The sequence below is a fragment of the Mus pahari genome, chromosome 5, assembly GCF_900095145.1.
Source record: "Mus pahari chromosome 5, PAHARI_EIJ_v1.1, whole genome shotgun sequence".
Lineage (NCBI taxonomy): Eukaryota > Metazoa > Chordata > Mammalia > Rodentia > Muridae > Mus > Mus pahari.
In genome coordinates this window covers 23367016-23380683 of record NC_034594.1, presented here as the reverse complement: position 1 = coordinate 23380683, position 13668 = coordinate 23367016, and the positions used below count along the sequence as shown (strand labels likewise).

Below are 13668 nucleotides of genomic sequence, written 5' to 3'. Positions count from 1 at the left end.
ACATGTTCTTACAGCAGACACACTGACAACTGCTGTGTACGGTGGATCTTTGGAGGGCCACAGCTCCTGTACAACCAGGCTTCTGTTACCCTTTCCAAACAACACCCATCTTCATCAGGACACATCCTTTAGAGGCTTTGGGTTTCTGGATTTCTGATCACTGTCATATCTGGGTATTCAATGTGTCTAGAACTTGTACTTGGGAAGCAGAAAACCTTTATTTGTTTTTAAATAGTAAACATTTTTTTTCTGTTGAAATACTTGTATATGCAGGACTTTTTTCTTCTCTGAGGATAATTATTATTGGATTGTGAATACACTTGTGAGGAACAACACTGAATGAATGTTGAAAAGGTTTAGACTGAAAAGAACAGCCATGCGAGACAAGGTGGCTAAACACGTTCCAAGGGCATTTCCACATGCTCCATGCTGTCTTCCGCATTACCCAGTACTTGAACCTGCACTATGCAAAGGATTCTCATTGCTTAGTTCAAGTCAGTCAGAAAGTAAGCAAAGCCAGCAAAACCACACAAGCATCCTGGCAGTGCTAAGACCACTGTTAAGTTTGGGTAGAACTTTGAATCACAGATCTGTGTGCACTTGTGCTCACAAATGGAGACTTCATAAACTCTGCACACACATACCTTCTTGCTAAACATGCACGATTAGCTGAATCGACAGTATCAGAGTTGGAGATGCACTCTTGTTACTGTAATAGACTACAAAGCTTCCTGTATCACAGCATGCACCAGAACTGTTTCAGGTACACTCTGTTCTTAACGCTGCTAACATGGGAGAAGCGTCACACTCCTAACGTCTGGCTAAGCTGCACTGTCCTCGGCTGCTCTCCTATTACTTGTCTTTCTGTCCCTGCTGATAGTTACAGGAAGTCATCCTCACTCTTCCTTACAAAACCCCTCACTACTTCTTAACACCTTCAAACATAATACGATCTCCCCCAAACACCTACTAACCAGAGCCAATTAGTAATTTTGAAGACAGAGCCAGATCCAATGGGACAGGCAATTCAAAAACTAGTCTAGGAAACCAGCAAGAATGTAGATGGGCTTCAGTGACATTGTTTATCTAAGCACGAGGAGTGCCTTGGCTCACTGGCCAACACAGGGAGGGAAAAGGTAAAGAGAAACGTTGGGCTATTATCTTTCTTTTCTTCCTTCCTTCTTCTCCATCATCATCATCTTCTTCTTTTTTTTTCACTTGCCAGGTGTTCCCTTAAGATTTTTAGCTTAATTTTCCATGAAAATCTTGTCCATTTCCTGTAGTTCTAAGCAGAGTATGTCTGCTGTTGATACAGGCCCCTCCCATTTAGTTCCCTGTCATAGAGTTCAAAACAGGTAAGTCAAATTACGCAAGTAACATACTACTCTATTAAAGATTAAAAGTAAGGATTCCTTGGCCAGAGGCAAGGTGAAAGGAAGCCAACACTTGTAGACTCGTGTTGTGCATTCACATAATGGGACAGCACTTGCCTAGTTATGCGATGCTCTGGTCTGTATTCGCTTTACAAAACTTGATACAAAATGACTTACTTGAGGGGGGGCACAATGGTGTGTGAACCATTCTCTGATACTCCCTGTGGGCCCACAGCTGATCAGGGCATCAGGCTCGGTGGCAAGTGTCTTCCCCGCTGAGCCATCTTGCTGGCTCCACTTGTTTTGGTTTCAGCAGTGTAGTTGTGCAGCGAGGGAGGCTCGCTGCTCATCACATAATGATGGCTGGCCTCGCCCTTGCCACCCTACTGCATGCACAGTCAGTCACACAGTGCGCCTCCCTTTTTGTAGACAAATATGGCATTCTATTGTATTTACACTAAACATTTTTAGTTGCTTTTCCAGACTAATGAGTTAACACGGTACTTTTAACACCTGTATGATGGTATGATTCTAAGATTTTATTCAGGAACTTTATGACAAGTATTTAAATTGTTTCTAATAATTGCTTCATAATGCTTATACTTCCTAAGCCCTGGAGTGAAAAAATAAAAGTCCTGGTTACTGTTTTTGTAGGGCACCATTTCTGACCTTAGGTATTTTACAGTGCTTACTGGCTACTTTTATTGTTTTCGTGTACAAGCTGCATGCTATCTTTGCTTATTTTTGTCATCTAGTTTGTTTGTTTGTTTTGGGGAGGGCTAACATACAAGAATAATTTATTTTAGAAACCGAGCCCATATCATAGTTTATGCAGATTTTCTGGTGTCTTCTTGTCAAAGAAAAGTTTTAACCTTGAAAATAATTTATGATCTTTATGTTTTCTGATTTTCTGTCATTTTGATAGCTAGGGTAAGAGAGATGGTTCAGTGGTTAAGGGCATTTTCTGCTCTTCCAGAGGACTTTGCTTCCCAGCACTGACATGACAGCTCTTCACTGTCTGTAACTCTCAGTTCCAGAGGGTCTAATGCCTTCTTCTGGCCTCCATGGGCACTGCATGAATGCAGTAACAGGAACACAAGCACATTCATACTCAAAATAAAATATTACTAGCTGTATTATCCATCTACTGTTCTAGAGAGTGAATTTTATTTGATTTTTTTCTTTTCTTTTCTTTTCTTCCTTCCTTCCTTCCTTCCTTCCTTCCTTCCTTCCTTCCTTTCTTCTTTCTTTCTTTCTTTCTTTCTTCCCTCCCCCCCACCTCTCTCTCTCTTTCTTTCTTTAAAGAGGGAGAGGCTCGAGGTTGATATAGTGCCTCTTTTTAGAGCCTAGGCTTATCTCAAACTCCTGGCAGTTCTATTGCCTCAGCCTTCTGAGTGTTGGGATTATAGAGGTGAGCCTCCATGTTTGACTTCAGAACCCGACACATAATGTTGTTAATGTCTTAATCCAAATTTCATCTTCTGAATATATCTGTTTGTCAATATTCTTTGAAATGGTTAAAAACCACAAATTTCCCCATGTCCACACACACACACACACACACACACACACACACACACACACACACACAAACAGAGTTGGACTTACTATTTTTAAGATGGTTTGTGTCTACTCAAAGAGAAAGACAGCAATTCATGGGCTATCATCAGACTAGTATCATATCCAATCCACAGTGATTTCTCCTTGTGTGATTTTGGCTACTCTGATGTCACTGGGCAGCGAGATCCTCACATAATTTCCATGTTTTACATTCTACCCTATAATTTTAATACTGTGACTTCAGACACCCAAACAATGACTTCCCAGTAATGCTTTAATACAGTTTTTCGTTTACATTTTATCAGTTCCTTCCAGCAGGCAATTGTGATCTATGAACAGAACTAAACTTTCTGGTATCCTTGTTGTTTGTTCTGCAGTGCTGAGGTCTGGGCAGGACCTTGCACATGCTTGGTACACTCCATCACCCATCTGCACCCAGGGCCTTGAACATGCTCGGTACACTCCATCACTCATCTGCATCCAGAGCCTTGCACATGCTTGGTACACTCCATCACTCATCTGCATCCAGGGCCTTGCACATGCTTGGTACACTCCATCACTCATCTGCATCCAGGGCCTTNATGCTTGGTACACTCCATCACTCATCTGCATCCAGGGCCTTGCACATGCTTGGTACACTCCATCACTCATCTGCATCCAGGGCCTTGCACATGCTCGGTACGTTCCATCACTCATCTGCATCCACAGCTTTTGTCTCCTGTGGCCTTGAATTTGCCAAATGATCTTGTGTGCCATTAATTTCCTTAATTATCTGGTTTTGACCTACTCTCTTAATATAGTTTTTATGATTCTGGGGCTGGAACTTCATGTACTCTAGGCAAGCACTTTACAACTGAGTTGCATAAACATCCAGTCCTGCATGTTTCTTATAAGATTATAATGGTCAGGGTTCCAAATAACTGTCAATAATGTATGCTATTTCTGAATGCAATGAATTTAATGACACATTTAAAGATTTGATGTTTCTGTTTTCTTCTGAGAAGTCCTACTCAAACAAGGATTCTTTACATTTCTAGTTGAAACCTTTTTTAATCAAAAACAAAAGGCTCCATTTTGTTAATTGTTTTCTCTATGTAAATGTTTTTCTCCTTGAATAGAAAACTTATCTTAATATACTGAGTAATGTTAAGCCATACTTAAAATTCTGAGAAAAATGTTATATTCCCTGGTAGTTTCTTTAAAATGTTCTACTTGTGCACGCAGGAGGCAGAGGCAAGTGACTCTCTTTGAATTTGAGGTTAGCCTGCTCTTCATAGCAAGTTTCAGGTTATATAAGAATATACAATGAGACCCTGTTCTCCCAGGTATAGGGGTTGGGGAAGAAAGCTTCACTTTTGGGGTAAGCCATGTCCAAATGTAGTCATTATGTGATTTTGCCAGCGAACTAGAAGCCTTTGCTTTCACTGTTGTTGTTGTTGCTGTTGGTTTGATTTTGGTCAACAACAATATATACAATAACAAGTTTTCTGTTACTTCAAGGCATAATAAGAATCACTTACTGGCCCACTGCTGGGACAGTATTTTTTCAGCAAACCTGATAACTTGTGGCCTGGCTGGTTTTTCGTTTACCACGTGGTAATAGCTGTAATGTCAGAATTTTCATGATTGAGGTAACTGTGACAATTACACTGCTCTTTAAGCTATCTGTCTGTGAGTGTGGGTCACACATTTGTACCATGAATCAGCACTGCCTGAGCTACCTGCACTGTCGGGGCATCCTTGGAAATTAAAAAGGATGGGGAAAATAACAGTTTGTGCCTTAAAAAACGGTTGGAAAGTTTTGAGATAAGACACGAAGCACTTAGAGCTGGCCACTCTAAGGCGCAGTAGACGCCGCCATCATCACCTGGGGGAGTTTTCTAACGAGCATGGAGCTGCTGTTCATACTCAGACAAACCAGCATAGATACCTCATGTCCTCAGAGCAGTCGGTAAATACTGCCATTTGAAAGTGCTAACACTGGACCACAGTCAGCTTCCTGGTAAACTGTGTGCCTGCCTGGCATACAGGAGACCCAAGGTTTAATTCACACACACACAAAAGAGTAATAAACATAAGCAAACATTTGTAATATTATTCTTGACTGACTTGACTGGCTTTCTCAGTGCTACAGCTCCTCTTTTAAATTCGCCATTATACTCATCAGCTTAATTTTTCTTTCTCAATTACTAACAACATGTTTTGTACCTGCATGATATAATGACCATATTCCATAGGACTTGATGGAAACTGTCAAATAACAAATAGTGGGTAATTTCAATTTTGATTCTTTAATACAACAGTGATACAGTTCTATTGATCTTAAGTCAGAAAATTTAACTGATGACTTCTACTCTTGGGCCTTTGTTTGCTTTTTTCTCAATGTTTCACTTCACCATGCACAACTATGTTACTATTTGGTAATCATCTGCATAGAAAACATATTCTTTGGGTTTGTGTCTACAACTACAAAACCATAACAATTTGAATTCTTTAGTCTCAGTTAACAGCACTGCTTTTTAATCTGTCAGTGCTAAGTAATTGGTACAGAAAGGCTCAAGGTCATCAAATCCACTTATTGGACAACAGGTTTTTCAACATAAATTAACATTATTGTCTCACTGAATCATTTTCCAGGCCCTCACAATTCCAGGCTGTCTAACATCAATGATCCTTCTTGGTTCTGTTATCAACCTGGCATGTATCTTTATTTTCCCCCAATATTTTTACCACTTTACAGTACATGGTTTTTACGTTAACTCAATCTAGAAGCTTCCATCTCTCAATAAACCAAATGGTAGTATAGTACAAGTGCCATAATCTACCGAAACTTAAATTCATTGTTATTTTCTAAATACCTACAAACTGATTTATCCTATAAGAAGTACAATAAGATTGAGAACAGAAAGCAGAACATCTGCTATTTCTAAAGAAGCATTGTTAAATACACTTAGCTGTAATGTCAGACAATTCTAGCAATAGTGGCATATTTTCAAAATTATACATGGGCACTTTGCAGCAACCACCTGAAGCTTTGGTGTCTATTCTATGCTATTCTTTATCCCATTCTATCTGCTAGTAATAATGGGCACATGACACTGAGAAAGTGGTATGCTTTGAAGGACTCAAGACGCCTCAGAAGGCAAAAGAGACACGACTCACACATACATAGAAGAGAAATGAGAGAGAGAGAGGACCAGGTGAGAAGCCTGAGGAGCTGAAGCACAAAACAGCCAGTCCAGTGAGAAAGAAAAGAATCAAACAAATTCCTGCTATTCCAATATTTACCAGGAAAGCTACTAGGTACATGTTGTTCTGCCTCATTCCGGTGATTGGACTATAAATGGCACTGTATCTTCAAACTTCAAATAAAAGAGCACCTGTACACAGCATTCATTCATTTTTCCAAAATCTATTGTGAAACAAATGTTATGTAGGCTATAATTGATCATATCTAAGAACTGATAAACACAGGACATCTAGAAAGAGATTTAAGACACTTATGACAAATATAAAATAAAAGTTACTTCAAAGAGTGAAGAGAGGGTCTGAGAGATGGCTCAATGGGTAAAGCACCTGCCATCAAGTCTATTGACCTGGGTTTGAGCCCCGGGATTCACGTGGTACAACAGAGAAACAATTACTCCAAGTTGTCTTCTGATTTCCAAGTGTATGTGGCTACATGCTTATGTACATGTCTGTTCAGAAACACACACACACACACACACACACACATACACGTGCTGAAAGGCACTTTAAGAGTGAAGCAAGCACTGGATGGAAAGAATGAGGCTGAGGTGGAGTGCACAGACCTACACCCCAAATTCTTCCTCACAGACGTCTAATGGGGTACAGGATACAAGTCATTAGTATGGAACCAGCACAGACACAAGCTCTAACTCGTCTAAGTTTCATATCCTACACAGACTGCAAACTCTAGCCATTAGTTAGTATATAGAGTACTTTTGTTGTACGGCATTTCCATGAGACAAACTGCTACTGTGTAACCCAAAACTGTAATAAAGAAAAAGAAAAGTGCACTAGCTTAGTCTTGAGCAAACTTACCTCTTTGTTTTGGAAAAATATGTTCAGGATGCTGTAAGATAAATGTAAAGTGTTATTAGGCAACCTCTATAAAACGTAAAAGGCATTCTTAAACAAGTACTTAGGATTACCTTCATCATTGGCCTGGCTCGCTTCTCAAACAAACCACTTGGAAAAAGGTAAGCAATAGCTCTCTGAAAACATATACAAAGGTTAATTAACAACTGTTATAAAAACATTCAATTCATAAACAAACCACAGAATGCGTATTATATAGCGGACACTGAACTAGAGTTTCATATGTATTATGCCAGTTCAAGTGGCAAAGCACGATTTCTACACATATATCCCCAAAAGAAAGAAAGAAAACAAACGCAGTAATTATTAACCTGGCTATTGACAACTTTCAAGTGTCAACACTGTAGAAGGTGTCACTCCTACAATGTGATACTACAAGTCTACCTTTGCAGGTAAAGACAAGAGGTATTCCTACACAGCCCTGTGTACTGTGCCCATGGGTCATCATTCCAACCCCAGCACATGGCAGCAAGCAGGCTTGTGTTTCATTCACTGTGCCATACTGGAGACAAACGGTTTAAAGGACAGATATCTTGGCTCATCATTTCAGTAAGGTGTGTAGGTTCTGAGCAAATGCAGAATATCGTGTTAAGAACGTACGGCAGGGACCTTTACCTCATGGTCACCAGGAGGCAGAGAGAAATGCATGAAGGGCTGTGGAAGCCCTACAGGGCCCTACTTCTTCTAGCAGGCAGGCCCCAGCCGCTCTGAGTCCTACCATCTCCTCCCAAACAGCACCCAGCTGGGATAGAGCTCTCAACACACAAATCTGGGGAGCAGTTCTCACTTACACCTGAGTGTCCACCATGGCTCCCTTGATATTTTACGCTAGAGATTTTATCTTGATTCTAAGGACTGAATGTGGGCCCTCATACAGACTGAACACACACTCTACACTGAACAACTCTGGCCCTGATGAGTTTTTAAAGTATGCTTTTCAAACAAGTCCTCCTGTGAGTTTCTCACAAGGAATGTGACTGGCCTTGCTTAGCCAGTGCCACTGCAGACATTCTCTCCCTCACAAAGATCGCTGAACACTCCCCACTCGTTCCCATTTACACCAGAGTTGGACAAATTTCAATTTGTCCACACACAGGACAATGACAATGCCCTACGACACTCTGAATAAGCAGGTGTACATGGATGTAATCTAGTAGCAGGTATACATATACACTGGAGGAAGAGGCAGGGAAAAAAAAAGAAAACTGCTTAACAGAATAAACAGTACTAACCATAAGAATAGAAGAGGCGGCACAGGAAGAAAGCCCATCCATCACTTTACAATTTCCCGGTCAGTCAGGATTCAGGCAAAGATCACAAAGCCCCTGGCTAACACACCACCAGGGACCAGAAAGCTCAGACTCAAACATTACCCTCCTTTGTCAGTTACTTTTCCATTGTTGTGACAAGATACCATGACAAAGGCAGTTTATTCTGGCTTACAGTTCCAGAGGGTCAGAGTCCATTACATCATGTGGGAAGCATGGCGGCAGTCAGGAAACTTGAGTAACATCTCAGAGTTCATATTAAACCACAAGCAAAAAGCAAGATAAAACTAGCAATGGTAGCCGGGCGTGGTGGTGCACGCCTTTAATCCCAGCACTTGGGAGGCAGAGGCAGGTGGATTTCTGAGTAGGCCAGCCTAGTCTACAGAGTGAGTTCCAGGACAGCCAGGGCTACACAGAGAAACCCTGTCTCGAAAAACCAAAAAAAAAAAAAAAAGCAATGGCACAAGTCTTTTAAAACTCTTGAGGACCACCTCCAGTGATACACCTCCTTCAACAAGGCCAGACCTCCTAAGCTTCCCAAGCAGTGCCACCAACTAGACATCAAGCTTTCAAATATGAGGAACACTATTAGGGACATTTCATTCAAACCACCACAACTCCAGATCACTCACTAGAACAAAGGGCAAAGGGCGCTTTTCCAAGAGTTCTAGTGGAGCCGTGCTGAAGGCAAAGGGCAGTCACATCAGCACTCAACCGCAGTGGGAGAGACTGACTATGCACCTCCCAGGGTGACACTGGGGGGAACGCCTCCATCCATCCCAACCTTGAGCAGGAGGAAGAACACAATTGCAGAATGTAACAACCAAGCAGGTGTCTAGAATCTAAACAACTAGATAATGAGGGAATTTTATGAATTAGCATTATTAAGCAATATTAATATATATGATTTGAGCAGATAAACCAAACAGCAGACCACGACAAGGTGATTCCAAGTGAGAGGTTTATTAAGCAGGGATGGGGAGCGGCAAAGCGGGTAGAAGAATAGAGAAGAGAGAGAGAGAAAAAGGAGGAGAAAAGGGGGAAGGGGGAAGAGAAGAGAAGAGAGCGGGGTGAAGAGAGGAGGAGAAGAGAGCGAGGAGGGGTGATCCCCTAATTTATACAGAGAATGACATCACACCAATAAGGGTGGGGACTGAGCCAGGTGAGTTGTGGGATTGAGGGTCGTTGTCCTGGNAACGCAGGTCTAGTGTCACATGGTTGGGCCAGGCCTTGGAGTGTCCTGGTGCTAACAGGGAAAACCTGGAAATTCTAACTATAGACCATTTACATAGACATTATAGAATTGTTATATTAGAAGTGACAACTGCACTGAAGGAGATATTGACAGGAAGGATGTGTACCTGATTTTCAATTGGTCAGTCAAAATTATTCTACACAGAGGCGAAGGAAATGTGGAAAACACAATCAGATTTATCCATGTGAAGAGCATGTATTCAATGAACATTCAGATTTCGTGGAAATCTGAAACATTTCAAAGTTAAAAGATAGGAAAATGTGAAAAAATTTTAAATAATACAGATTTTCCCACACCCACCGGCTGTCTACAGACTAGCCTAAAGCACCTGCGGGGCCCTGTCCTCATGTCCACACAGCAACTCCAGGCCTGTCAGCACTGTGGCAGAGGCGGGGTGGGGTGGGGGGGGGGGGTGGGGAGGGGAGTGCACAGGCTCAGAAGATTAAGTATGCCTGTCAGCTCACAAGCCATTCATCCTCCAATAAGCAGCAGGCTATCTCGGGCATCACTTTGAAGCAGGAAGCTGACTGAGTCATGTGATCACTGACTAACCCTAAAGGGAGGTGCAACCGTAAGAATCCCACTGCACTTTATATTTCTCAAGTGTGGTAAGCAGTGGAAAATCTCCAGAAGGTTCATTGGCAGAGGGGAGTTTAAAAAGAAAAAGAAACCCACTGAAAGGACCTGGAGGGTGAGTGGAAAGCTCTTCAACCGTAAAAACAAGTGAACAAAGACCCTGGCAGAAAACTGTGAAATCCAAGTGAAAGGCGGTTCTAACTTAGAGAGAAACCCAACACTATAATCTAGTTGAAAGATATAAAGGTGGGCAATGATTGAAAAAACGGAATGAGAGAGAATAGTACTAAAATAACCCAGTTGTTCAAGTAAGAACAGCGAAGCCAGGCTCTCAGCATGCGGCCTGCATCTGTTTAGTATGCAAGCGACAGTCCAGACCTGACCTGACCTATTACTTCCATCAGGCTCCTATGGGCATTCTATGCAGATGCCCCCCCCCACACACACACACACAAATTCTGAAGCAAACAAAGGACCCACCGGCTTTACTGAAAACATTTTTTTTTCTGTTGCTTTCTGGGTTCACTTAACAACCAGCTAGTACACAGTTGTTAAAATGTAGGTGAATGCACTTTTAAATAAACAATGAATTAATAAGAATAAGCTTTTACGTTAGTGTTGTGTTGAACAGCTTACAGTGTGTTTTGGACACTCTAGGCACTATCCAGGGAAAACCTGACTTCCATTACACCGCAGAGAAAGGGAGCAGTGAAGGAGCCGGGGTGGAGACAGGAGAGCAGAGTCCTGTGCTTCAGGCACCACCACTCCAGGGATCTGATTGCTGGTTGTGACATGAAATAAAATACTTTTAAAAGGCAGGGCTAAGTGGGTTCTTGATAAATATTATACAAATACAAAATTCTCAGTTTGTAGAAACCATATACACATCATACTATTTTAAGAATAAGTCATATGAGGATGCTGGGAGCCAACCATCAGACTGAGCTCGGGTAACCTGGTGGGGGAGCTGACAGAAGGACTGGAGGAACAGATGGGGATTGCTACCCCATTAGAAGAACATAGGCTGGCCTGACTCCCCAATCCTTCCAAAACCTAGACCACCAACCAAGGAGTGTTCCTGGAGGGATCCATGGCTCCAGATACTATGTAGCAGAGGATGGCCTTGCCCAACAGCAATGGGAGAGGAGGCCCTTGGTCCCAGGAGGTCTGTTTCCCCCAGAGTAGGGGGATACTGGAGCCATGGGGCAGGAGAGTGTGGGTGGGTGGGGGAGCACTCTCATACAGGCAAAAGAGAGGTGGGGGAAGATGTGGGATGGAGGTTGGTGGGGAGGTAACAGGGAAGTGGATATCATTGAGATGTAAACAAATGTAAAATGGAATGATTAATAATAAAATAAAAAGAATAAGTCATATATGTATTAACTCTATTTTACAGATGAATCTTCAGTTAAGTAACTATACACAGTCCAAAAATACCTCGAGTCAGAACTGAAATCTGTGATTTAATTCTGGAATAGCCTCTCAGATCACAGATTTACTTCTTCACTGACTTCAGAGGACAGTTATTTAGCAGTAAGATTAACAAGAAAATTCCCAAAGAAATTAATTTACCTTGGTAAGTTTTATTTAACAAATATTTATCCTAACCTGACTGTAGGCACTTGCCACTTTAGAAAGATAAGAACCATATGGCCTCCCACTTCATTGTGTCAGGAGACAGAAGAATCTATAGTGTCAGACTCAGGAGCTGCTCTCACAGAAAGCATCAGTTACTGTTACAGCAGCACCTCCCACCTGGTTTCCTATCAATCAGCTCGTCCTTCTAACAAGGGCCTGTGCCCACTGTCTGCTACACTACAGTTCCATTCCCACTTCACATGCACGAGGCTCCAGTTACCTGTCCTCCTCCCATGGGGTGGAAATGCTCTGCACACTCTCCCGTCCTCTGCCATTTCTGTCAAAGAAGCGCCCTCTTCTCACCCTGTCACTGCCAGCATCATCCACGTGACTTACAGCTACCACAAAGGCTCCTTAACATTCCAACTGTTGTCACATTTGTGAGCAGACTAAAGCGAATAAGTCATCTCAATTAGACTGTCCAAATCATGGTGGCATCTAGGCCAATATGTAATTCTCAATTCCCAAACTCAATCCTATCCTTAGGTATTCCCATCTACTTGCTGATTTCTGTCCTGCCTCTATTAGATCCTGCAACTGATTCAACACCATGAACCAAAACAATTTTGCGAAGTTTCTTTGGCTTATAGTTTCAGAGGCAGGGAGATGTGGCATGAGTGATGGATGTGGTGACTAGGGCTGGAAGCTGACAATATAAACTCTCAAAGCCTTCCTCCAGCAGGCCACACATCACAAACCTCCCAAAATTTCCTAATTTTATTTCTAAGGAATCTACACTGAAGATTATGTAAACTTAGAAACATCTAGCCTTTTAGATGGGACTACATGTGTCCACCACCACACCCAAGGAGTATTATATATATATATATATATTGCAAAGAATAAATAACAAATACAGCTGCAGACAGAAAGCTATTATCAAATAAAATTTTTAATTAGGGTTAAACATTCTATTTCTGTAAAAACATCTACACTGGCATAACAGATAATGTAAAATGTCAGTATTATGATAGGTGATGTCGGTAAGTGAGGGAAATGCTCTGCGCCCTGAGCTGCTTGTTCACCTCCACTGTGCTGGACTCCCAGTGCAGTCATGGCCGAGTCTACTCTCTCATGTATCCCTCAAGAATCTTACAAGAGGGTGGTTTCATTTCCAAATGGTGATTTAGGTCTAATTGGACCAAGTTTGCCAACTACAACAGAAGTAACCATAATTTTGTACTTCTCTCCCTAAGCAATCTCCACTGAACATAGTCACACTGAACAGTTATAAACTAGGAGATAACAGATCTTCCACAAAAACAAAACTGGGGGTGTCAGCTGGAACTCTGCCAATGGCTCTTCAAGTAACTTCAAATGATAGAGCTGGCCAAATGCCTGTTTGTATGTGACTTAGCAAGTGTGTTTTAAGAGACTGCTTCCCTATGTAAGAGCCAGACTCTGGGCATGGCCTGCATTATATACCAGAATTCAACCACCTCCAATACACATGTACATACACCTCAAACAATTCAAAACCTCTATCCTAGTCCACGATTAAGGCTGTCAGTTTTAAACTCACCCAAAGAAAATGTTGGCTAGAGGAAAAGAAAACAAAAGGGATTTTCTTGTGGGTCCCAAAATTTGTATGAATGGCAAAGTTCTCTGATGTTTTACACTTAGGAAATTGCTACACAGAAAGTTTAGGTTCAATGACTGGCTGCCCTCCCCTTTCCAACACACACACACACACACACACACACATACACACACACATACACACACAGAGAGAGAGAGAGAGAGAGAGAGAGAGAGAGAGAGAGAGAGAGATAGAGAACATTTTTGATACTTAAAGATGAGAAATACAATAAAAAATGTTTGGGCTTTATGGGATGACATTTTGAATGGTTAGACTGGGACGAATTTAAAGGAAATA

General features: G+C 41.7%; 1 protein-coding gene across 1 annotated transcript in view; it reads right to left on the bottom strand.

Annotated features, from left to right (window-relative positions):
* The window catches only part of Mrps9 (mitochondrial ribosomal protein S9), a 55423-nt gene that overhangs the window by 18551 nt on the left and 23204 nt on the right, over positions 1-13668 (bottom strand). The window contains exons 3-4 of the mRNA XM_021198499.1: positions 7109-7171; positions 6999-7029 (exon numbers count right to left, since the gene is read on the bottom strand). Coding sequence (XP_021054158.1) covers positions 6999-7029; positions 7109-7171 — 94 coding nt within the window. The remainder of the gene's footprint in view (positions 1-6998; positions 7030-7108; positions 7172-13668) is intronic.